A 25,580-nucleotide genomic window follows, 5' to 3' on the forward strand; every position below is an offset into this window, starting at 1 on the left:
ATAGTGTCTTTTAAAAAGCAGAGATTTTAAATTTGGATAAAATATAATTGTCAATTTTTTATGGTTTGTGGTTTTTGTGTTCTAGCTAATAGATCTTTGTCAAGGTCACAAAGGTTTTTCTCTTGCACTTTCTATTAGCTGTTTATAGTCTTGGCTCTTATCCTCAGATCTTTCATCTGTTTGAATTAATTTTCATATATGATATGAAGTAAGGACTGTTTTTTTTTTAATATCCTAATTCTCCAATAACATTTGTTGAAAAGATTTTCCTTTCTCCATTGAATTACCTTGGTAAATGTCATTTGAATATATGTTTTAATTTTGGACTCTTTTTTGATCCAGTGATGTACATTATATTTACTCCACAAACACACTTTATTGATTATGGTAGATTTATAAATCCGGCAGTATAAATCCTCTGTCCTTTTCTCTATTTTCAAAAAGTTTGGTCTATTCTATGTACTCTACATTACCATTATAAAATTTAGAATCGGCTTGTCAATTTCTTTTAAAAAAAGATTGTAGGGATTTTTTTTTTTAAATTTTTTTTTCAACGTTTATTTATTTTTGGGACAGAGAGAGACAGAGCATGAACGGGGGAGGGGCAGAGAGAGAGGGAGACACAGAATCGGAAACAGGCTCCAGGCTCTGAGCCATCAGCCCAGAGCCCAACGCGGGGCTCGAACTCACGGACCGCGAGATCGTGACCTGGCTGAAGTCGGACGCTTAACCGACTGCGCCACCCAGGCGCCCCGATTGTAGGGATTTTAATTGAGGTTGAGTTACATATAGAGGGGAAAATTGAGTCTAACAGTATTGATTCTTCTAAGTCATGGACACAGTGTATTTCAGTATTATTTAGGTCTTTAACATTTTCAGCAATGTATTATGATTTTCAGTGTGTTGCACACAGTTTGCTAAATTTATATGTAAGTATTTAATATTTTTATGTTATTATAAATGGCATTTTGCAGGTATTTGTGTAGTGTAGTGATTATCATGTTTGCCTGTAAATGGCATTTAAAATTTCAACTTATAATTGTTGATTGCTAGTATATAGAAAAGCAATTGATTTTTCATATTGAACTGGTATTTTGCAACTTTGCTTAACACATTTATTAATCCTGATAGCTTTTTTTATTATCTGCATAGAGAATCATGTGTTAAAATCATGCTAGTAAATTCTTCCTTTTCAACTTGTATACCTTTTACTTATTTTCTTTGTATTTTTTCAGTGGCAGTACCTCTGGTACAGTGCTGAGTAGGAGTAGTGGAAGCAGATAATCCTGCCTTTTTTCCTATTTTAGGAGGGAAAGTTCCAGTCTTTTAATTATTATGTTAGTGGTGTGCTTTCTAGATGCTTCTTATCAGGTCAAGGAAATCTAGTTTGCCGAGTCTATTTCATCGATGATGTTAAATTTTGTGAAATAATTTTTCTGCATCTGTTGGGAAGATCATTTGTCCTTTTATTATATATTTTTTTATTTCTTAATATAGTGAATAACACTGACTTTCAGATGTTAAACAACTATTGCATTTGTGGGCAAACCCTACTGGTCATAATATATTATCCTTTTCATATATTGCTAGAATTGATTTGCTAAAAATATTAAGGATTTTTATGTTTATGCTCATCAGAGATATTGGACTAGTTTTCTGTTTTTATAATGTCTTTGTCTGATTTTGCAGTCTGGGTAAGGATAGTGATTTGGGGAGTGTTTCATTCCATTCTATTTTCTATAATAAGAGTTTGTGTAGAATTGGTATTATTTCTTTCTCAAATGTTTGATGGAACTCACCAGTGAAACTGTCTGGCTCATGAGCCTTCTTTGTCAGAAAGATTTTGACTATAACATTTATTTTCTTTAATAAATGTTAGAGATACTCAAGTTACCCATTTCTTTGTGAATGAGCCTTGGTAGTTTATTTTGGAAGTTTGTCCATATCATTGAGATGGTAAATTTGTTGGCATAAAGTCATTAATTTATATTCTTATTATTCTTTTTAATATTTGTAAACTGTGTAGTGATATCTTTCTTATATCTGATATGAATAATTTGTGTCTTCTCTTGTCAGGTTGACTAAAGATTAATAAGTTAAACAACTTTATTGATCTTTTCAAAGAAGCAGCTTTTCTTTCCTGTTTTCTATTTTTATTGATTATTGCTTTATTTTTATATTTCTTTTCTTATTTGGGTTTTATTCCCTCAGTTTTACTACCTTTTTAAGGTGGAAGATTAGAGCATTGAATTGATAAAGACCTTTTTTCTTCCTTTTAAATATATGTGTTTATTGCTATAAATTTCTTTTTTATCCAATAGTTTCAAACTTTAATATACGTAAGAATCACTTGGATGGTTGTTACAATAGATTGCTCTCTCCTAACCTCTGATTTTCTTATTCACTATGTGAGGATTGGTGCCAGCAAACTTCCATTTTTAAAAGGTTTCTAGATAATTCCATTTGCTGTTGTCAAGGAACCACCCATGAGAAGGACTGACTGCTTAAGCAGTATCCTGCATATTTTCAAAAGTATTCTTGTTTCCACTTAATTCAAAGTGCTTTCTGATTTTTTTGTGTGATTTTTTTCTTTGGCTTCTCCTTGGGTTGATTAGTAGTATTTAGTTTGATCCAAATACATGAAGATTTTTCAGGTATATTTCTTGTCATTAGTTTTTGTTTAATATAGTTCTTGTCAGAGACTGTATGTTTTGCTATTAACATTTTTGTGAGTCTTATCTTCTGGCTGAGAATATGGTCCGTCTTGGTGATTGTTAAGTGTCAGTTAAAAAGGATGTGTGTGTATTTTGCTGCAGTGGTTGGGGTGTTCTATAAATGCCAGTTTGTGATGGTGGGTGGAGTTGTTCAAGTCTTAGTAATTTTCCTTAGTTACTGAAAGACTAATGTAGAAATCTCCATTTATGATTGTGGATTTGACTATTTAATTTTTTAGTTCTATCAGTTTTTGCTTCATACATTTAAATGTTTTGTTATTGGTCATAATTTTTACAATTATAATTTTTAGATCCCTGTAATGCATTATCTGCCTTCATTCCAAGTTGTCTTCTGTTAACAGCTTCTTTTAACATTTTTTTTTAGAGCGGGCCTGCTGGATATGGATTATCCTGGTTTTTCTATATCTGAGAATCTCTGTATTTCACAGTCATCCCTGAAAGATAGTTTTGCCTGTCATAGAATTCTGAGTTACAGTTATTTGTCAGCACTTTAGAAAGTGTTGGGCTCTTCTTTCTGGCCTCCGTCATTTTTTAGGGTAAAAATCACAGTTGTTTGAACTTGTTTTTCTTTAACCTCTTCTGAGGTGTTTTGTTTATCTTCAGTTTTCAGCAGCCTAATTGTGATGTGTTTAGGTGTGGGTTTCTTTCAGTTTTGCTTGTGATTTGCTCAACTTCTTGAATCTGTAGGACTATCAATTTGTTAACTGTACATTTTTTGTTTTTTTTTTGTTGGGATTGATCTATAGTACATGTCTTTAGCTTATCAGATTCTACCTTTAATATCTTCTACTTCATATTTAGTGTTAGAACCTCAGGATTTCCTGCATTTCTCCTCTTTTCCTTTGTGCTAATATTATATCTCATATATTATGAACAGCATAGTAAATTGTGCTTTTTGTTTTGTAAGTAAGTTATCATTTTAGGGAGACAAGAAATGAGAAATTATGTCTTGTATTTATCTACATATCCAGCTTTCCTACACTCTACGTTCATCTATGTAAATCCAGATTCTGTCTGGTATTAGCTGTTATTGTCATCCAGCTTAAAGAACTTCCTTTGTCATATCATGGGCAAGTCTGTGGCGTTACACTTCTGCTTTTTTTTTTTGTCTGAGAAAGTTTTGTTTCAGTTTCATTTTTGGAAAATATTTTGTTGGGTAGAGAATTCGACTTTGATAGCTATTTTTGGTTTTGGTAGAGAATTCTAGATTGACAGGCTTTTTTTCCTTCTTAGTTTAAAAATCTGCAACTTGATTGTCTTCTGACTTAACATTCTTTCTGATAAGAGGTCAGTTGTAATTCTGATTTTTGTTCTTTAGCTTGTTCATCTTTATTACTTCATGCCAGTCCTTGGTGTAGGTAGGTTTCTTTCTTTCTTTCTTTCTTTCTTTCTTTCTTTCTTTCTTTCTTTCTTTCTTTCTTTCTTTCTTTCTGTTTGTATTTCATTAATGTTCTTAGTTTTGTGGATTTATGGATTTAATTGAATTTGAGAAATTATTTATTTAAATTTTATTTCTGTCCACCCACCACCTACCACGTTTCTGGAACTCTTATTGCACTTAGATTAGACTTCTTTAATATTTTCAGAAGGTCCCTGATGGTCCGTTCATTGTTTTTTAGGGTGTTTTGTTTGTTCATGTTGTTTCATTTTGGATAGCTCTTGTTTCTGTATCTTAAGTTCACTGTTCTTTTCTCCTAAAGCGTCAAATCTTGTGTTAATTCTACTCAATGTATTTTTCATTCAGATATTATCTTTTCCATTTTCAGGAGTTCTGTTTGAGTCTTTTTTTATCTACCATTTCTTTCTTACCATGTTCATGTTTTCTGTAACATTACTGAACATATTTGAATGTATTTACAATGGCTTTTAAAACATTCATTTCTGCTGATTTTATCTTCTGTGCTATTTCTGGGTCATCTTCTATTGACTGATTTTTCTTCTCGTTGTGGGTCATATTTTCTTTGCCCTGTATGCTTGTTAATTTTAAAATATATTCCAAACATGGTATATTTTTATCACGTTGGCTGCTGGATTTTGTTGTGGCTTTAAAGAATGTTGGATTTTGTACTGACATGCAGTTATCTGGTATAGTATAGGCATTTTGGGGGATTGCTTCTGAGGTTTGTTAGGACCCAGAGAAACTTTGAGTTTATGACTAACTTATTCCAGTATTACAGCCCTTTTTGTACTCTACCTAATGCCTCCTGTTATGTGAGGTCTTTCTTCTGTCTGCTAACACAACTGTTCCCAGCCCTGTGTGAGAACCCAAGTTATTCAGCCTGCTAGTCTTTTGTTGTTGTTGTTGTTCTTTACATGGGCTTTAAGTAGTTTTCTTTTATGCATATGCAGATCAGTACTCAATTTAGGATTTGAGGGAATCTTTCTGCAGATTTCTTCAGCCTTCTCTATGTGTAGCTACCTCACCTACAAATTCATTTTTGCTTCTGGCATTTATAGTATTATTAGGAGTTATTTCATTTATTCACATACCTGTTTTCATCATTATCTTTTCTCTTTAATGAACTACTCTTTATAAATTGGGAATATGGTGGAGCACATTACTAAGTTAAAAGCAAAATTCATGCATATACAAATAATAACATACAAATGATAAGAAAATACTTTTTCTGAGATGACCAATATTTTTACTTGGAATGTTTACTAAGAAAAATTGGTTCCCTGAGTATGTGCACATTTCCAAATGCAAAAATAATACAAATATAATGAAAATGTGAATCATAGTTAATTTTACATTTCGAGTACAAGAAAAAATTATTTCCTTAATTTTTCATTTGAAACTACCATACCACCTGTAGTTTCCTTAATTGAATTGCTAGTGACCAAACCTTGAGAAAAACTGCCATAATATTTAGAATACAGATTTTGGTGTTAGACCTGTATCATAAGTGTTACACTATTAATTTTTTTAAAAATTTATTTTATGTTTATTCATTTTTGAGACAGAAACAGAGCATGAGTGGGAGAGGGGCAGAGAGAGAGGGGGAGATACAGGATCTGAAGTAGGCTCCAGGCTCCGAGCTGTCAGCACAGAGCCTGACATGGTGCTCGAACCCCATAACTGCAAGATCATGACCTGAGCCAAAGTCAGACGCTTAACCGACTGAACCACCCAGGCGCTCCACACTTTTAATTTTTTAAAAAAGTGTTTAACAAGTAGTTGAGTGAAATACCGTATTTCATGATGAACTTCCCGTTACTCATAAGGGGAATATATATTTTTTAAGTAAACTTTTTATTTTGAGATCACTGTAGATTCACATACACTTATAAGAAATAAGAGTGATCCAATGTACCCTTCATTGAGTTTTCCAAAGTGGGAACATTTTAAAAAATGTATTACAATATTGCAAACTGAATATTGACACTGATACAATTCACTGATCTTATTCCAGATTTCCCGTTTCATTTGTATTTATTTGTGTGTGCCTGTGTGGGTATGGGTTTAGTTCTGTGCAGTCTTATTGCACATTGTTTCACGTATCCACCACTGCAGTCAAGGTGTAGAATAGCTATATCACACAAGACTCCTTCACATTGCGCTTTTAATTTTATTTTTTATTTTATATAGAGAGCGCGTATGAGCAGAGGAGGTTGGGGGGGAGGGAGAGAGAAAGAATCCCAGGCAGGCTCCATATTCAGCTAGGAGGGGCTCAGTGTCAGACCCTGGGATCATGACCTGAGCCAAAATTGAGAGTGGGTCACTCGGCTGAGTCACCCAAGTGCCCTTCCCATTGCCCTTTTAAGCCATGCCCACAACTCTTCCACCCCCACTCCCTTCCCGTCTCTAACCCTTGATAATCACTGATCTGTCCTCCATTTCTATAATTAGGTTACTTCTAGGATTTTATACAAATGGATCATTTACATTTAAGGTAATTTTGATACATTAGTGCCTCGGTCTGTGTTATTGTTTATTTTCTCTCTGCTGTTTCTTATGCCTCTGTTTCTCTTGTTTCTAATGGATTACTTGAAAAATTTTTAGAATTCCATCTTGATTTATTTATAGTATTCTTTGTTTTTGAAGTTAATTTATGTATTTTGAGACAGAGAGAGCAAGCATGAGTGGGGGAGGGGCAGAGAGAGAGAGAGAGAGGGAGAGAGAGAATCCCAAGCAGGCTCTGTGTCGTTAGCATAGAGCCTGATGCAGGGCTCCATCCCACGAACCGTGAGATGATGACCTGAGCCGAGATCAAGAGTCGGAAGCTTAACCAACTGAGCCACCCAGGTGCCCCCTTGATTTACTTATAGTATCCTTGAATGTATTTCTTTGTGTAGTTTTCTTAGGGGTTGATCTGGGTGTTAAACAATGCATATGTGACTTATCAGAGTCTAGTACCAGGATCAACATTTTACCACTTCACTTGAAGTGTGGAAACCTTATTTGCTTTCACATCCCCTTACCTTCTCCACTTTTAAGCATCATTGCCTTTCATATTAGATGATGTTATATTTTTTTCCTTTATCAGGCATGATTTATAAACCTTGTAGAGGAGAAGCATAGTCTATTGTGTGTAATCATATTTCTGCTCTATTTTTCTTTCCTGATGCTCTGACATTCCTTCTTTTATTATTTCATTCCTGTTTAAAAAATTTTCCTTTAACCATCCTTTAAGGAGAGGGCCACATTTCAACAATTTTTAGTTTTCTTTCTTTTCATAGAGTATTTTTTTCCCATTTATTTCCTGAAGGATAATTTTGCCGGAATAGAATTCATGCCTGACAGTTCTTATTTTTCAGCATTTGAAAAATGTGCTGCTCCCTTCAGGCCTTTATAGTTTCAGATGAAAAATCCAGAGTTATTCTCATTGATGTACCCCTGTAAGTAATGTGTCATTTCTCTCTGGCTGCTTTCAAGATCTTTTTTTCTTCATCTTTAGTTTTTATAAGTTTTCTTATGATGTGCCGTGGTGTGGGTTTCTTCTATTTATTTGGACTTCTCTAAGGTTCTTGAATCTGTACGTTCATGTCTTGTACAAAATTTAGATGTTTTTGGTTATTGTTTCTTTAAATACTCTTTCAGTTATGTTCTCTTTTCCTCTTTTGGGATTCCAGTGATGTGAATGTTGAATCAATTGTTATTGTTCCAAAAATGTTTCTGAGATTTTGTTAACTTTTTTTCAGTCTATTTTCTCTTTTATTCAGATTTGTTTCATTGATTTGTCCTCAAATTTACGGATCGCCTGTCTTCTGTTAGCTCCACTTTAATATTGAGCCTGTAGATAGAGTTTCTGTTTGTTACTGCGTTTTTCTTTTTTTCCTTAAGTTTCTTTCCTTTCTTCTTTCTTTCTTTCTTTCTTGCTTTCTTTTCTTTCTTTTCTTTCTATTCTTTCTTTCTGCTGAGATTTGTTGTTTGTTTCAAAAGAACAGGTATTGCTTGTTGGAATGTTTTTATCATGGCTACTTAAAAATTCTTGTCAAGTAATTTCAACATCTCAGTGTTACTGTCACTTGTTTTTTTTTCATTAAAGTTGTGATTTTATTGGTCCTCAGTATGACAAGTGATTTTTTTTTTTATTATTGTATCCTGGATATTTTGCTATTATATTGGGAGTCTTTGGGTCCCATTTAAATCTTCTTTCTGTTTTAGCAGGCAGTCACTCTGTTTAGGTTTATCCTTCAGGTCTTGTGGGATCTCCCTTTCCAGTCTCGATCTGGTGGGGAAAAGGAACTCTTTCTCTGTTTGCTTATTTCATTTTATTTTATTTTATTAAAAACATTTTTTTTTAACGTTTATTTATTTTTGAGACAGAGAGAGACAGAGCATGAACGGGGGAGGGTCAGAGAGAGGGAGACACAGAATCTGAAACAGGCTCCAGGCTCTGAGCTGTCAGCACAGAGCCCGACGCGGAGCTCGAACTCACGGACCACGAGATCATGACCTGAGCCGAAGTCGGCCGCTTAACCGACTGAGCCACCCAGGCACCCCTCTGTTTGCTTATTTTAAACAGTGTTTGCTGGGTCCCTCTTGCTGTTGCTGCTAGGGTCATCTAGGATTGTCCATAGGACCTCGGTTTTGAGGAGGAATAAGCTTGCCTGAGTCACCTTTTTATTGCTAGGTTGGGGAATTGAGAACTGTGGGGCCTGCATAGCCTTCTTCTGTTGACGGGTGAGGAGACACTTGTCTTCTAGTCCTGGAGTCCCTAACCAGTCTACCTTTACACTTTTCAGATTTCTCCTTTGGTTGTCTTGTGCACTGTTTCCAGAGTCTGCTTGTTGTACTTAGTGGGGTGTGGTACTTAGTTTTTCTAACTCTAAAATTCCTCAGCTGTAAAGAAGAGAAAGCAATAATAAACCTTTCAAAGGGTTATTATTACATGAAATAATGAGGTACTTCTTGAGACATAGTATGTGTTTTATTAGATAACGATGCTCCAGTTGATTGCAGGGTTGTTTATTGCATTATTGTTTCTAGGAACAAATTGAAACCCAAATGAGTCATAGTGTAGAGTTTTTTAAATAAGTTATGTATCATTAATAGAGTGGAATTTAACTGTTGAAAAGTAATAAATGGGTCATAGAAGAATTGCGCCAGTTGCTTTAAGTGAAAAAATAGTTGAAAAAATAGTTGTAAAATAGCATGATTTTTTTGGTACAAGTATTTATAGGTCTGTATACACATATTTGTAATTTAAATGTGTTTTGTATGTGTGTAATAAAATATTTAGAGTTACAGTCTGAAAGTGGTCTGAACATAACAAATTGTGAAAAATATCTCTAGATAGTAGGCTGGGAGAGAAGGTCATATTCACTTTTACATTAAAGACCTCTATTTCTACATTATTTTTTGGTAAGAAGAATGTTTATCTTTATTAAAAAGAGAATGAATAAAAATATGGAAACCTTCAATTGGACTATAGGAGTAGAGCTTTAATAGTGGTTAAAGAGTATTTTTCAAGTTATTTTTGATAAGTTATTATTAATGTCATATTTTTGAAATTACCTCCAAAATGTAATACTCATTAGTTACAAATATACTCTGATTTTTTTATGTGTTTTGTTTTATCAATTAAAATTGGCTTAGTGACTCCTTTTTGATATTTCTATATTTTATGACCATTGAAGTATCACTTTCTTCACTACCTTAGAATTATGTAAAAGTGAATGATTTTTAAGATCATCTTTATTTTATATTACTTGATTTGAGTATTTTCAGTTGAGCTGTCTACAGTGCCAAAGTTACAAAAAAATTTTTTTTAATGTTTATTTACTTTTGGGAGAGAGAGAGAGTTAGAATGTGAGTCAGGGAGGGGCAGAGAGAAGGAGTCACAGAATCCAAAGGAGGCTCCAAGCTCTGTCAGCACAGAGCCAGATGTGGGGCTGGAACGCGTGAACTGCGAGATCATGACCTGAGCTGAAGTCGGAAGCTTATCCGACAGAGCCACTCAGGCGTCCCTACAATGCCAAAGTTTAGATGGCCAGTTAGAGGGAAGATAGAAGTGTGGTCTGGGTGAATACCTAAAGACCAATGACAGATTTCTATATAGTTGCTCTTTGTAATCTAAAATTATCTAAGGCCAGGGATCTGTGTTTTGTTTATCTGCATATTCTTAAAAGCATGCCTTGCATGTATGATTGATGCTTGCATCAGTGAATTTGCAGTTAGAAATAAGTGCCTTTTAGATATAGCAAGCAGAATGGGATTTAATACGGTGAGTTAATTACAAGAGTATTAGAGACACCAAAGGGAGGGGGATCATCCAAAATCTGGAAGCTGCTACATACCTACCACATTTGTCACTAAGCTACTCTAGGCGTCACCGCTGCCCTTGAGCAGGAACTACCCCTGCTGCTATGGCTATAAAGTCACCACTGCTGTTATCCTCTGTAGTCATCTGCCTGTTCCTGCTGCTACGGATGAAGGCAGAATGTCTTTGTTATTTTTGCCTTCTAATCTCTCACCAGTACGCCCCTTGGTGGAACCTATCAGTTAATACAGCTATCAAGGATGTCTTGGAGATTTATTGTTTAGGTTTTCATCAGCAATACAGAAGAGTCTGTAGAAGGGAGAGTGGGGCTCATAACCAAGACATGGTGGACCATCACATAGCTAAAAATCGTTTAAGGGTGGGGATCATATCTTTTTAAATTTTTCTTACATCAGTGACTAATTCAGAGCTTGTCACATAGTAGGCTTTCATAAACTGTTAGTCTTTTTCTCAGGGTTATTTACAAATACAGAAATAAATGTGCGAATAGTTTTCCTTTTTCTATTGTACATCCAAAAATTTGGCATTTTCAATATTTCAGAGTTTCTTCTACAGAAAGACCAGCCTTACTCAACTTTGATCTCTAGCGCTTAACATAGTAACTAGCATATGCTTAATAATTGTTTTTGGAGTAAATGAATATTTGGTTATATTTAATTTACTTATAAAAATGTGGTATTAGAATTTACTTGGTAGTTTGGTGATATAGTAGTTATATTTTTAAATACTCCTTGAAGTTCATGATTTACCTTCATTCTCTTACAGCATCAAACACGTGGCTTGTCCCAGAAACTAAAGGAGCTATTGTTCAAGGTGGATATGGCCATACCAGTGTGTATGATGAAATAACAAAATCCATTTATGTTCACGGAGGCTATAAAGCATTACCAGGCAATAAATATGGATTGGTGGATGATCTTTATAAGTATGAAGTTAACACTAAGACTTGGTGAGTAGATTGGGTAAAAGTATGGTGAGAAACTTTGTCACTGTTAACATTTTATATTTGTATACTAGTAGTGTTTATTAAATATTTTCAGGGAAGCATTCTTGTTCTTTTTCCCTGTTTATTTCAACTAATGAAATTCTCTTGTATAGCAAACGTATGAAATAACACATTTTCTATGTGGTCATTATCACTTTAAACGATTGACTTTAAAATGTTTCCCGATTGCATAGATATGCTAATTCTGTATGCATTACTTACAAGGACTGATATGTTCAATTCAGATGAGCAAGTTTGCTTACCAATGTAACGCTGAGCTTTGATATCTGCCCTGTGATTTTTTTTCTTCTTTGCATTCATATTTTAATGTCATTTGCAAATTTTAAAAGCATTTCTTCAGTTTCATCATCTAATTTCCTATGACATGCAGAGCTTGTGCATTTAGGTAGATTGTTGTTGTTATAAACAGTGTTACATTGTACATCTTATACTGGTTTTATTATGCAGATATGCAAGAGTTTCTGTAGGGTGTGTGTGTGTGTGTGTGTGTGTGTGTGTGTGTGTGTATGTATATAGATAGTTAAAAGTGAAATTGTTGAGTCTGAGCATATTTACAGCAACTTTACCAAATGTTGCCTAATTGCACTCCAAGTCACTGTGTTAATGGATACTTTCACCAGCTAGGTGTGAATGTACCTGTTTCTTCATATCACCACCAACATTTGGTAATTGTGAGACGATTTTTCTTTCACACATGCAATGGATGTGAATGCTATCTCATGGATACTTATTGTGCATACCCAGATTACTACAGTGACTAAGCATCTTTTTATGTGTTCATTTGCCACTTGAGTTTCCTGTTTAGTATATTGTCTATTTATAACCATAATGTTCTCTTTATGTTGGAAATACTGTTCATTCATTTTTCAGTTATTATTTTTTCTATGTATATGAGTTACAATAGAATTTTTGGGGTGCCAGGGTGGCTCAGTCGGGTTGAGCATCTGACTTTGGCTCCGGTCATGATCTTATGGTTCCTGAGTCTGAGCCCCGCATCTGTGCTGACAGCTGGGAGCCTGCAGCCTACTTTGGGTTCTGTGTCTCCCTCGCTCTCTGCCCCTCCCCCAGGCTCTGTTTCTCTCTCAGTGATAGATAAACATGAAAAAAAAAATAGGACTTTTGTTGTTTTCAAATATTTACCTTTGTAAAACCTGGGAAATGACTCTGTTGTTTTTAGACACTACACATTCATTTAAACTTTCATCGTGAAATTACATATGGATTTGAATGAAATATAATTTTTCACCAAATTTTGACTTGTTTTCTACCCCCTTCACTTTCAAACATACATTCTAATTTTTTTCTTTTGAAAAAGAAAGGTGGAATTAAAAAAAAAAGGTAAGACTTCCTTTGGATTATTTTATTAATTATTTTTTGTCTAATCAATACATTGTTATTCTTTATATTTTTATGAATAATAAAACCAATAAATCACTTTTTTCTTTTATATAAGTTATACATTGCATTTTACTTTCTATTTTAACATTTCCAACTTTTCCTCTTTGTATTTTTGCTCTGATAGCAAGAGGAATTGTGATTTAGTGATTAAGGCATTATCAATCTGCTTAACATATTTTTGCATATGTTCCAGCTACTGTATCATACCAAACAGGAAAAGATAACTGCTTCTGCAGAAAGAGGCATCATAATTCACAGTAATAATAATGGCTATAGCAATGTTCAGCAAAGCATATTAATAGATGTAAATAGAAAAGTGAGCCATGTGTATTCTTTGAATGAAGTCAAATGAGTGTTACTTGTTGCTGAGCACTCAAATGGAGTTTGCTCAGATTTTTACATGTTTCCCTTCCTGAAAATTTCCATAATGAACTTCTACATGGAAGAATGTAATTATCAATCTTGGCAATATTAGTATATGCACAAATAACATTGAGTACCTTTAAGAGAATTTACTAAAATAATTTGTAAATTATTTTCAACACCTTATTATAAATATATTATAGATACACACAATACTTTAATGTTTTACTTTTATTCTTTGTTTTTAAAAAATATTGGTGAGCGCTAAAATATTTTTCTGTTATTCTTAATGTTTTTAGCATTCTTAAAGTTTTGATTCTTGTTAGATTAATTTTAAATTTGCCCTCATATATTGATTAAAGTATATATCAGGTTTATTTGTCAATTATATGTCTAAAACATTTTTTAAATTATATCATTGATGAATAAGCCTGATACCTACTTTAGTGTATATATGTGAGAGCAAATATGTGCATTGTACAGATTGATTTTAAGTTTTTATCACCCAGAACTGGTGTCATTTTTTAGTGGATATGGTTTAGTAGATAGGCTGCTTTGTTGAAGTGAGGGTAAATGTGTGTTTGGAGTTCTTTTTCATTGGTGAAATGGATTATTTTGGAATATTATTTCCACTGAGAAAAATTAGGAATTACATCTTTTTAGGCATCTGAGAATTATCAAGGCAGTGAGAATTTGTGGGTCAACATCTATGTGAAGGGAGGTAAGATTGGGATTTTGTGCATCTATTGTCTCTTCAGAAAGCTGTCTAAGAAACTGAGCAGAGCTTTTGCCAATTAATATGGAGGACCAAAATTGGATTTCCAAATGTGCTAAGGAAGATGGGCTCTACTACCTACTTAAAGACTTGGTTTTGTCCCTGAAATTCTAAACCTACTAGAGTGGATAAGTCCACTTTAAATCATTGGATTATGGTGACCTGTCTAGAGACTAAGTAGCTGACAGAACAAAAGTAAATCCTCTCTTGAGGAAGATAATATTGTATAGAGCCTCAAATTATTTCTTAAAACAACATGCAATATCTGACAAAATAAAAAAAAAATGATAAGGTTTAGAAAAAGACAAGATATGAAACAGCCATTAGTATCATAGCTAGAGGATAATGCTGTTTTCAGACAGAAACTTTAAAATAAAAGGTAGAAAACATTAGGAGACAAGTAGAAACTTTTACTAAAGAATCACATGGGGTTTATAGAAATGAATAATATATTAAATGAATGAAGAATTCCTTAGATGGGTTTGACAACAGCTTAGATACAGCTGAGGAGGGAATTAATGAAATGGAAGATAGGTTAGAAAGAAATACCCATATTAAGGAAGGAAATTTAAGGGACCTGTAGAAATGATCTAACATGTATGTAATTGGAGTCAAGAGAAGGAAAAAGAGAAAATAATGTATAGCACTATTTAAAGTCTTAATGACTGAGAATTTTGAGAAAAGTGATAAAGAACATCAAGCCACAAATAGAATAAATTCTATGAGTACTAAGGGGAATAGCTACAAAGAAATTTATATTTAGAAATATCACGGTAAAACTGATGAAAATCCAAACATAAAGAGAAATTTAAAAGCAGTCAAAGGGGAAAAAAACTCATATTCTCTTTAAAGGAACAATATTAAGACTGACAACTGATTTCTTAACTCAAAAAATGAAATCTAGAAGACACAGTGTCTTCAAATTGCTGAAAGAAGATAATCATCAGCCTAAAATTTTGCACCCAGTAAAATTTCCTTGAAAAATGAAAGCAAAATAAGGATATTTTCAGGAAAACAAGAATCAAAAGAACTTGACAGCATTTTCCTGCAATAAAGGAAATACTAAATAAAGGAAATGATATTGAAGTAGAAGAAAAATGATCCCAGATACTAGAAGGAATAGAGAAATTAAGAGTAAATTGAAGTGGTTATTCATTAAATTAAACTATAATCAAAATAGAGGCTTAAATGGATATAAAAACTTAAATGCATGATAATAACAAAACATAAGTGAGGGAGAAGGGTAAGTGGTGTTCAAAGTATTGAGGTTTTTGTAATAAGTGGGAATGGATAAAAGAACTAATTTATAGTAGACAATAACTAAAGATTTATATTGTAATCATTAGGTAACAAAAATAAAAGTAAAACTTTGTATTTAACAAACTAATAGCAGGGAAAATGAGAATACTAGTTACTGGATTTGGAAGAAGACAAAAAAGAATGGAAAAAAACAAAGTACAGTTGAGACACATATAAAGGAAGAAAGAGGATGATGTATTTAACTCTATATATTATACTAAATGCAAGTCAGTAATTACACTATAAGTGTAAGGAAATAAATATTGCAAATTATACTAAATGTGAGAGACTAAATATTTCAACCAGAAGGTAAGGATTTTTGGACTTGGTATAAAACAAAACCTAGCCCACTCTGCATAGAAAAGATACAAACTATACAAATATTTAGAAAAATTGAAAGTAAAAGAATGGAAAAAAGACACACAATTGGTAAACAAAAGAAAGTTGGTGTAGCTTTATCAATATCAGACAGATAAGAATTTAAATCAGGCATTTACCTGGAAGATATAACAGTGAATTGTATGTACTTTATAATACTGTGTTAAATAAAGCAAAATTTGACAGAATAAAGGGACAAGTCATACTGAGATATTTTGAATGCCTTTACCTTGGTAACTCAGCATAAGGAGACAAAAAACAAAAACACAAAAAACAGTAAAGATATATATGATTTCAACAGCTGAATGAATAAATTTGTGTTCTTTGATATTTGAAAGCATATTATCTTATGACTGCAGAATATACAGTATTTTTCAAGTACATATGGAACATTTTCCAAAATATACCATATGGTGGGTTTTAATGTAAGTCTTAACAAATTAAAAAAAATTCAGACCCTACAAAGTAATTGAAATGAACACAAAAGTTACTAAGAAACCCCTAATAAATTTATTAAAACTAATTGGTTAAAGAAACTATACTAAAAATTAGAAAATATTTTGTACTGAATGATGACAGATCAAAATGTGTATGGTGTCACCAAGAGGGACATTTATAACTTTAAATGCATGTATTAGAAAATATTTTTTAAAAGCCTGAAAATCAGTGCTGTAAACATAATCTTGAGAAATTGAAAAAGGACAGATTAATCCCAAAAGAAGGATAAAGTAAATAAAGATAGGAAAAAGGAAGAGAATATGAGATAAGAATATAAATTAATGAAATAGAAAAAAAACGTGATGAAGATGATCTGTATAGCTAAAAAAATTAACAAAGTTGGTTATTTGAAAACAGTAACTTAAAAGCAGTACAATTTATGTTACCATAAGAGCGTTAACACCTACAGAATAAATGCAGTGAAATGTATTCAGGAACTTTACACAAAAATTATAAAACCTTATTGTGAGAAATAAATAAGACTTAAATAAATAAAGGATATATTATAATTGATTGAAAAATCGAATATTGTAGATATGTCTGTTTTCTCAAATTGATATGTAAATTTATGTAATCCCAAACAAAATTACAGCCATATATATATATATATATATATATATATATATATATATATATATGTATTTAGAAATAGACATGCATATTCTAAAATTTATCTGAAAGTGCAAACAACCAACCATAGCTGAAACAAACTAAGAAGGACAGAGCTAGAAGACTTCTCTACCAAATCTCTTGATTTTGAAGCTATAGCATTTAAATGTTGCAAAGATAAAGAAGTAGACCGATGTGGCAAGTAGGAATTCCACAGGCAGACCTACACATTTATGGACATTTAATTTATAGGAAAGTTGAACTACAGAGATGTTTTTATGATAAATTATTGTGGGCCAATAAGATATACAATTGAAAAAATGAGTAACAGGCCCTACTTTATACCAGACACAAAAATCAGTTTGACATCAGTGGTAGATCTAAATATGGAAGGTAAAATGATAAGGATTATAGAAGATGACACGGGCAAATATCTTTATATCATTGACAAAAAAGACTTTTAAGATACAATTAGATACTGTTAGTAAATGAGAAATGATAAACTGAACTATATACATCTAAAAATATCTAAAAATAAGGTGAAAAGGCAGGTTGCATTGGGGGAGGTATTTGTAACATATGAAACCAAACAAAAAGGACTGGCTCCTTGAAAGAGAAGTCAGAGAAGTAGATAAGTACTAAGAATCAATAAAATGTCAGATAATAGAAAATGTATAAGAGTCTTGAATGGGTACATCACGAAAATGGATATTCAAATGGCCAAAATACATATTTTGCTCAACCTTATTAGTCACTAGAACAATTCAAGACAACATTGAAGTACCACCACATATCCGCTTAAGTGGCTAAAATTTATAAAAGTGCTAATATCAAGTGTGTCGAAACTGGTAGAGGCACTAACTTTTGACAGTTTATGCTAAATTTCAATACACTCACACTCATGTATAGAATGTATGAATCTGTTGAAATAGTTATTCTAGTTATATATCCGACAAATGCATATGTGTTTGCACTATAGTCATATAGGATACTCATGACAGCATTATTTGTAATAATCAATAATCGGAAACGAGTGAACTGTCATCATTTCCAATGGAGAAGATATATTCTTACAATGGAATGCCATGCAATAATGAAAATGAAAGAATCATCTCTGTGCATCCATGCAGTTGTATCTCACCAAAATAATGTTGACCAAAAGAAGTCAGAATCAAAAGAATATGATATGTTTCCATTTAAGTGAAGTTTAGCACCAGGAAATACTAATCTATGGTTTTAGAAGTTATGATAGGGATTGTCTTGTCTAGGCTAAGCAGAATGGAGTAGTGATTGGGATGAGCAACAGGGAAGCTTCTAAAGTGGTTACACGTATGTGTTCACTTTGTGATAATTCATTGAACTATATCCTTACAATTTGTGTAATATATATAATATGTATGATATATATATATTTTGTGCTTAATAAAAGTTTATTTAAAAAATAGAAATCTGTGATTTGACCTCACAGGTTTACTATTATAATCTAATGGTTTATGATAATTTGTAATAATGAAAGAAGGGTGAGTTTTAATGTATAGTTACCAAAATACATTTTTTTGCCATTGTTAGAAAAGGATTGAGACATAAAAGTTCAGAGACACCCAAGGCCATTGCTGCTGCCCACCTACTTCAGGACTAGTTGAATTTTTTTTTTTTTTTTTTTTTTTACATTTAAAGGATAAGAAAACAAGCATCCTGTATTTATAGGAATTCCCATTTCTCAAAAAAGACTCCTTTTATAGTGTTAGGGTGTTTTATTAATTGGTATTATCGTTTAAGAGATTTCAGCTTTGCTGTCATGATTTTGGGTACCAGAGCCCTTGTGGTCTTGATTTCTTAGCCTTGTTAAATAAGAGATCTCATAACGTTCTTTGCACTTACATGTTTGTAGAGCTTACAGTAGGAGGTTTTTTTGTGATAGCGGAAGCCTCAGATTTTCTTGACTTTTATTTAGGTTCTTTCCTCTACTGCTGTGTTCTTTTAACCTGTGAAAAGGCACAATAAGTTTTAACACATAGGAACATATTAAACATTATCATTTACAATTTATAGTTGTAACAATCCACTAAGTAATTTTTTTTCAAGTGAAAGAAAACAGATTTCAGTTATACTTCTAGAAAAATTATAAAGTTAAGTAGTGAGTCTAATGATAATGCTTCTGTGGTACTATATTAATTCTGTACTTTAAAAAATCTTTGAAATTACATTTACTTAAAATGTGTTTTTATAATGATGCTACATCTGGTTACATAAAATGAGTTCTTTTAAATTTGATATAATGGGAGTTATTTTTACATTGAAGTATTCAAAGCTATTTTATTAATTATTGAGTTTTTGTGATTTGACTAAAATTTTAGCCATCAGAAGTTTTGGAAAGTGATGCAGGACAATTTTATAAATACGTTGTTAGTTAACACATGTTAGTAAATACTGACAAACATGATATTCATGGTCTTCACCCTGGCTTATTTCTCTGCATGATGAGTGTCTGAAATCTTTTCAACAAAAATTGTTGACTCTGTATCAAGTACTGTGTTGGGAATAATTTTAAGATGGGAGACAGATATTTTAAAATTTTATGGTTCGTGAATATGTGGGAAGTGATGGAAATACACAGATGTGTAAAGAAGTAATAGAGCAGATTTATTGAAATGAACAAAATATGTAGGCAAAAAAGATTATTGTTTTTATAAACATCATGATATGTTATGGGATCTGGAATTTTGGAAAATATGGTTAAAATCTCATATGGATAATTTGAAGAAACACTTATCTCTATAGCTCTACTTTTTAAGGTAATTTTGGGATGTGTAGTACTTATCTTTTTCCTAGTGCTCTTTGAAAAACTGGGAAAGACTGCATATGGACAAAACACTATTGGAAAGCATTCACAGATAGTTTTAGAACAATGATGAAGTAAACATCTTGTCTACCTGAGCTAAGACGACATTGCAGTACTCCCAGAAGACCTCGTGTGTGTCACCATGATAGCATTCCTTTCATTATCCCCCAAAGCAATAACCATTATTCATAATATTGTGTTAATTGTTTCCTTGCTTTCCACTGTGTTTTTTTAAAAATATGTATTGGCAAGCAAACCATTCATTTGGTTTGTCTGTTTTTGAATTTTGCATCTATTGTTAAGCATTGTATGCTTTCCTCAGACACCTTTTAAAAAATCAAATGTGTTGGATATATATTTTAATAGGGGGGAGTAGATAATAAAAATGGAAATAAAATGTATTTAAATGGTAATAAGTGCTATGGAGGAAACAGAAAGCATGATGAAAGAGGATAAGGAGTTTTAGGTTGCTGAATTTAAATAGGGTAGTAAGAGAAGACATCACAGAGACCGTATGTGAGTACAGACCTGAAAGAGGTTAGGGAGGGAACCATGCCAGAATCTGAGGAACAAGTTGAAAGCTAGTTTAAAAACCCTGAAATGGGTATATGCTTATCATTTGGAATAGCTGGACTGGGTAATTTTATAATGGGTTGGGTGAAATGATGATGACCTTCAGGTGGTAATTGGGAACACTGAATAATTTAAGAATAATCTAAGAAATAAGTGATAGCATCTGGGATGAAGGAGGCTCGTTTTGAGGGCTGGTTGGATTCTGAATATATTTTCAAGGTAGAGCCAAGAGAGATTGGATAGACAAAGGGATTGGAAATAGAGTGGAAGAGAGAACAAGTGAAAGATGAATTAGGCTTTTGGCCTCAACCTGCAAGCATGGAGTTGTCATTAATGGAGATGATGAATTTTGGAGGAGAAGTAGGTTTGGTGTAGAGGGAGATTAGAAGCGCAGTGCTAGATATATGTAGATCCTTTTTATATTTTCTGTTCTGTGGATGGCATTTGGAATATACCAAGTTTTGGTATTATGAACAATTATATATGTTCTTATTTAGTCTTCTCTTGTTTCATATATAGGTTTCTCTGAGCTAATTCCTTAGTATTATAAATGCTTGGTCATAAGCAGTATCATATTCGATTTTACCCAACTATACTCCAACATCATTTTACTAATTTATATTCCCACTAGTCGTGAAAGGAAATATCTAGTCCTCTACAGTCTCTCCAAAATTTGGTGTTGTTTGATTTTTTTTTCTAAAATTTATTTTTAACATTTATTTATTTTTGAGAGACAGAGACAGAGAGCACGAGTGGGGGTGGGGCAGAGAGAGAGGGAGACACAGAATCCCAAGCAGGCTCCAGGCTCTGAGGCAGGCTCCAGGCCGTCAGCACAGAGCCCGACGCGGGGCTCGAACCCACGAACCGTGATATCATGACCTGAGGTGAAGTCGGACGCTCAACCGACTGAGCCACCCAGGCGCCCCGGTGTTGTTTGATTTTTAAAATAAACTTGGTCAATATGATGGGTATGGCATGATGTCCCCACTTAGTTTTAATTTGCATTTCCCTAATTACTAATAAGGTGGAACATCTTTTCATGTTTATTGTCCATATACTCTTCTGCCCATTTTTTCATTTTAGTTGTTTTGTGTATCCTTCTTCTTGCTATCAATCCTTTGTTAGCTGTATACTTTGCAAACCTGTTCTCTCCCAGATGGTGGATTTTCATTCTGCTCTTTTTATGATGTTGTTTGATGAATAGAACTTTTAATTTTAATATGGAAATCATTAATCTTTTATGGGTTGTATTTTGTGTCTTGCACAAATGCTTTCCTACTTCAATTTTTTTTGTATTTCCTACCAACATTTTGTAGTTTTGCCTCTCATATTTAGTTTTTAATCCAACTGGGTAGCGATCCATTTTTAAAAAATATGGATATTCAGTTGTCCCAGAAATGAAAAGTCCATTCCTTTAATGGTCTGTAATAGTAATAACTTTTTAATAGAATTATTGTTAGGTGTTTGATATTTTTTATACTTTTTTTAGATGATATCTCTGTTAGTTTTCTAAGGCTGGCATAACAAATTACCACAAATTTGATGGCTAACAACAACAGAAATTTATCCTCTCACAATTCTGTAGGCTAGAAGTCTGAAATCATGGTACCAGCTGGGCCACACTTCCTCCAAAGATTCTGAGGAAGAATTCTTTCTTGCCTTTTCCAGAATCTGGTAACTATGGGAGATCTTAAGTGTTCTTTAGTGGTAACTGCTCTCATCAGTCTAATTTCTGCCTCTGTCTTCACATTACCTTCTTCCTGTGTGTGTGTGTGTATGTGTTTTCACATGGCCTTCTTGTAAGGACATCAATCATTGGATTTAGGGCCCCCTCTAATCTTGTGAGACCTCATTTTACTTAGATAATTACATCTACAAAGACCCTATTTTCAAATAAGTTCTCATTCCGAGGTTCAATGTGGACATGAATTTTGAGGGGGCGCTATTCAACCAGGACATTATCTCTTCATTTCTTTTTGGGCTGATATATGGAGATGCAGTTTTTTTATATTACTTTTATGTCTAACAACTTGCTGTATTTTAATAACATATATAGATTTTTTTAGTTTTTTATAATGACCAGATCATATACAAATAATGGTAGTTTTGTTTCTTCCTTTCTGGGTCTTACAGCTTTTTATTTTTCTTACCTTATCATTTCAGCAGCAACCTCTAGTTCAGTGTTGAATAGAAATTATTAGTTCTGAGCTTTGATGAAATACTTTCGGTGTTTCTCAGTAAGAATGATGTTCACTGTGGGTTTTGTAGATGTTTTTAAGAAAGATCCCTTTTTTTCTGGTTTGCTAAGGTTTATTTTGTCATGAATGGATGGATATTTTTCAAAGGTATTTTTTTGGGATTATTATCTGATTTTTCTGCTAAATAATTTACTGTGGGAAGTTATTTTAATTATGTTATTATTAACCTAAAATTAACCCCAAATTTGGGTTAAGTCTCATTTAGTCAAAATGTGTTACTTGTTTTTTGGTTTGCTAATATGTTGATAAGTATTTTTTTATTGATGTTAATATGTGAGATTTGCATGTGGTTTTCTTGAATATTCTTGTCAGCTCTTTGTGGTAAGGTTATGTGGGGCTCGTAAAATGATTTGAGTAGTGTTCCTTTTAATACTTTGAAACAGTATTTATAAGGCTGGAACTATTTTTTCCTTAATATTTTATGGTAATAATCTATAAGTCAAGTGTTCAAAAACAATTTTGTGTGTATAATTTTAACTACAAAATTCAGTATATGTAATGATTATAAACCTATTTAGATGGTATTTTTATTCTTGAATAAGTTTTTATTCTTGAATATGCTTTGATGAGATATATTTTCAGGAATTAATCCAAGAAATCAGTGTCTTCAGTTAAATTGTTATAATGGTGTTCATTATGTTCTCTTAGACTCTCTAATATCAGCAGCATCTGTAATTATGTTTCTTTTAATTATTTTTAACCACTGTCTACAACTATCTACCTATCCATCTATTTATCTATCATTTATTATTTTTTCTTAACTAAGAGTGAGTTGCTGACATGATGCATCTTTAAACCTAAATATTTTTATATGTATTTACTGAAAAACAAGGACATTCCTTGAAAAACAAGGAAATAAAATTAATGGAATTTACTAATTTAACTTGTAGATTTTATTTAACATTTCTAATTGACCTATTATCTTTTATTAAAAGATAGCACTTTGTTATTGCTGAATTTGCTTTCTTAATAAATTTTGCATTTATGTTCATATGTGAAATTGTCTGTGGTTTTCCCTTCTTATACTGTCCTTTTTAGATTTTGATGTTCTTTTTTGCCAGGTTTGGGTATCCTTTCCTGACTTAGGATCATATCCAATATCCAACACAGAGTTTAGTTGTAATGCCTTTGTAGTCTTTTTAAATCTGGGACAATTTCAGTCTTTATTTTGAAGAATGTACCCAATTTGGGATGATTCCTTAGGATTAGTTTCAGGCACCAAAATGTGTCATTCTAAGGTTTTTTTTGAAAAATAATTTTTATTGAGATATAATTTGTATACCATAAAATTTTCCATTTTAACCATTTTAAAAATGTACAATTAAGGGTTTTTGGTGTATTCATGTTTTGCAACCATCATTACTAATACCAGAGTATTTCTGTCACCTCAGAAGAAATCACATACCTCCCTAAACACTCTCTTTTCATCTCTTAGAAACCATTGATCTACTTTCTGTCTCTAGATCTGCCTATTTGTGATATTCATATAAAGGTAATATACAATATGTGGCTTTTTGTGTCTGGTTTATTTTACTTTGCATAATGTTTTCAGAGTTCCTCCATGCTGTGATATGTTTGAATACTGCACTCTTTTGTATAGCTGAATAATATTTCATTGCATGAATATAGCACATATTGTTTATCCACTCATGAGTTGATGTACATTTGGGTTGTTTTCACTTTAGGATATCATGAATGAGGCTGCTATGAACATTCCTGTAGAGGGTAATTTTATATATTGGTTAAAGTGGTTAAAATGGTTCCAGTTTTCTCAACTGTAAAGACACAGTTTTTCCTTTGTAAATTAATAAACACCTGTGGAGAGATACTTTTAGATTATGTAAGTATTCTGTTTTTTATTAAAAACTTTTACCTAATAATTTTAGCATCCACTGAACATTCGTGTGTGAAAGTTATTACTATCATGGTTACTGAATGGTGATATCTTGTTTTATTATTCCTTCTAAATTCCCCGATTTTTTCTTCACCTAAAGAATTGTATGAATTGACCAATTTTTATTTTATCCAATGTTTTATAATCTATTGCTCTTCTTCTCTATTTTGTTGCTCAAACTGTCCCAGATTTGGGCTGTATGAGCTTCTTTTAGTGTGGCTACTGTCCCCATTTAGACATGTCCCCATTGTTCTTTGTGCACTCATCCACTTTCTGGCACACATGCAAAAAAATTCCATGCACATCTTGTTAATTCCTTGCTGGAATAAGTAATTTCCTCAAGGAATCCACATTTTTTAGTGAAGAATATTGTTTAGAAGCCAACATTAGGGCGCTGGCTTGTTTATTGCTTTTTGATGTATTTACAGATAATCTCATAAGATAGAGCCAGGAAATATGCAAATGTGCATATTTGTATCTATTTATAGAAATATGTGTACATCTGTATCTCTATGCATCTGTTTGTCTAAACTGCATAATGATGCGATACAACATCACATTATTCTTGCTTTCCTCTCTTTCATATTTGTAGATCCCTTCTGACAATGAGAAACCTATATCAAAAGATAACTCTGATTTCTTTCATTGGAATTTTGTAATTTTTCTCATATAGCTCTTATATATATTTTGTTAGATTTATACCAATTTTATTATGTTGGTGCTAATATGAATAATGTGTGTCTTTAATATCAAGTATTCATTGTTCATTGCTGGTATATAAGAAAGTAATGGATTTTGATTTATTAACTTTGTATCCTCAACCTTGCTATACCAGGAATTTTCTCGTTGATTCTTTGGGATTTTCTACATAGATAATTACGTCACCAGTGAGCAGACTGTCTTATTTGTTTCCATTTTGTATATCTTTAATTTCCTTTTCTTATCTTATTGCATTGGCTAGAACTTTCAGTGCAGTGTTGAATAGGGGTGGTTTTGTCTTGTTACTTTTCTTAGAAGGAAAGAATCTAGTTTCTCACCATTAAGAATGATTTTTTTTTAAGATGTTCTCTATCAAGATGAGGAAGTTCCCCTCTATTCTTAGTTTGCTGAGAGTTTTTATCATGAATCGATGTTGGATTTCGTCAAATTATTTTTCTGTATCTGTTGATATGAACAAAGGATTATTATTCTTTATCCTACTGATGGGATAGATTACATCACTTGA

At 32.5% G+C, this 25,580-nt stretch overlaps 1 protein-coding gene across 2 annotated transcripts in view; it reads left to right on the forward strand.

The window, feature by feature from the left end:
• ATRNL1 (attractin like 1) overlaps positions 1-25,580 on the forward strand; it is a 784,731-nt gene that overhangs the window by 89,168 nt on the left and 669,983 nt on the right. For both annotated transcript variants that reach the window (XM_045439061.1, XM_045439062.1), the window contains exon 9: positions 11,228-11,411. In XM_045439061.1, coding sequence (XP_045295017.1) covers positions 11,228-11,411 — 184 coding nt within the window. The remainder of the gene's footprint in view (positions 1-11,227; positions 11,412-25,580) is intronic.

Source organism: Leopardus geoffroyi, chromosome D2, assembly GCF_018350155.1.
Source record: "Leopardus geoffroyi isolate Oge1 chromosome D2, O.geoffroyi_Oge1_pat1.0, whole genome shotgun sequence".
NCBI classification, from domain to species: Eukaryota; Metazoa; Chordata; class Mammalia; order Carnivora; family Felidae; genus Leopardus; species Leopardus geoffroyi.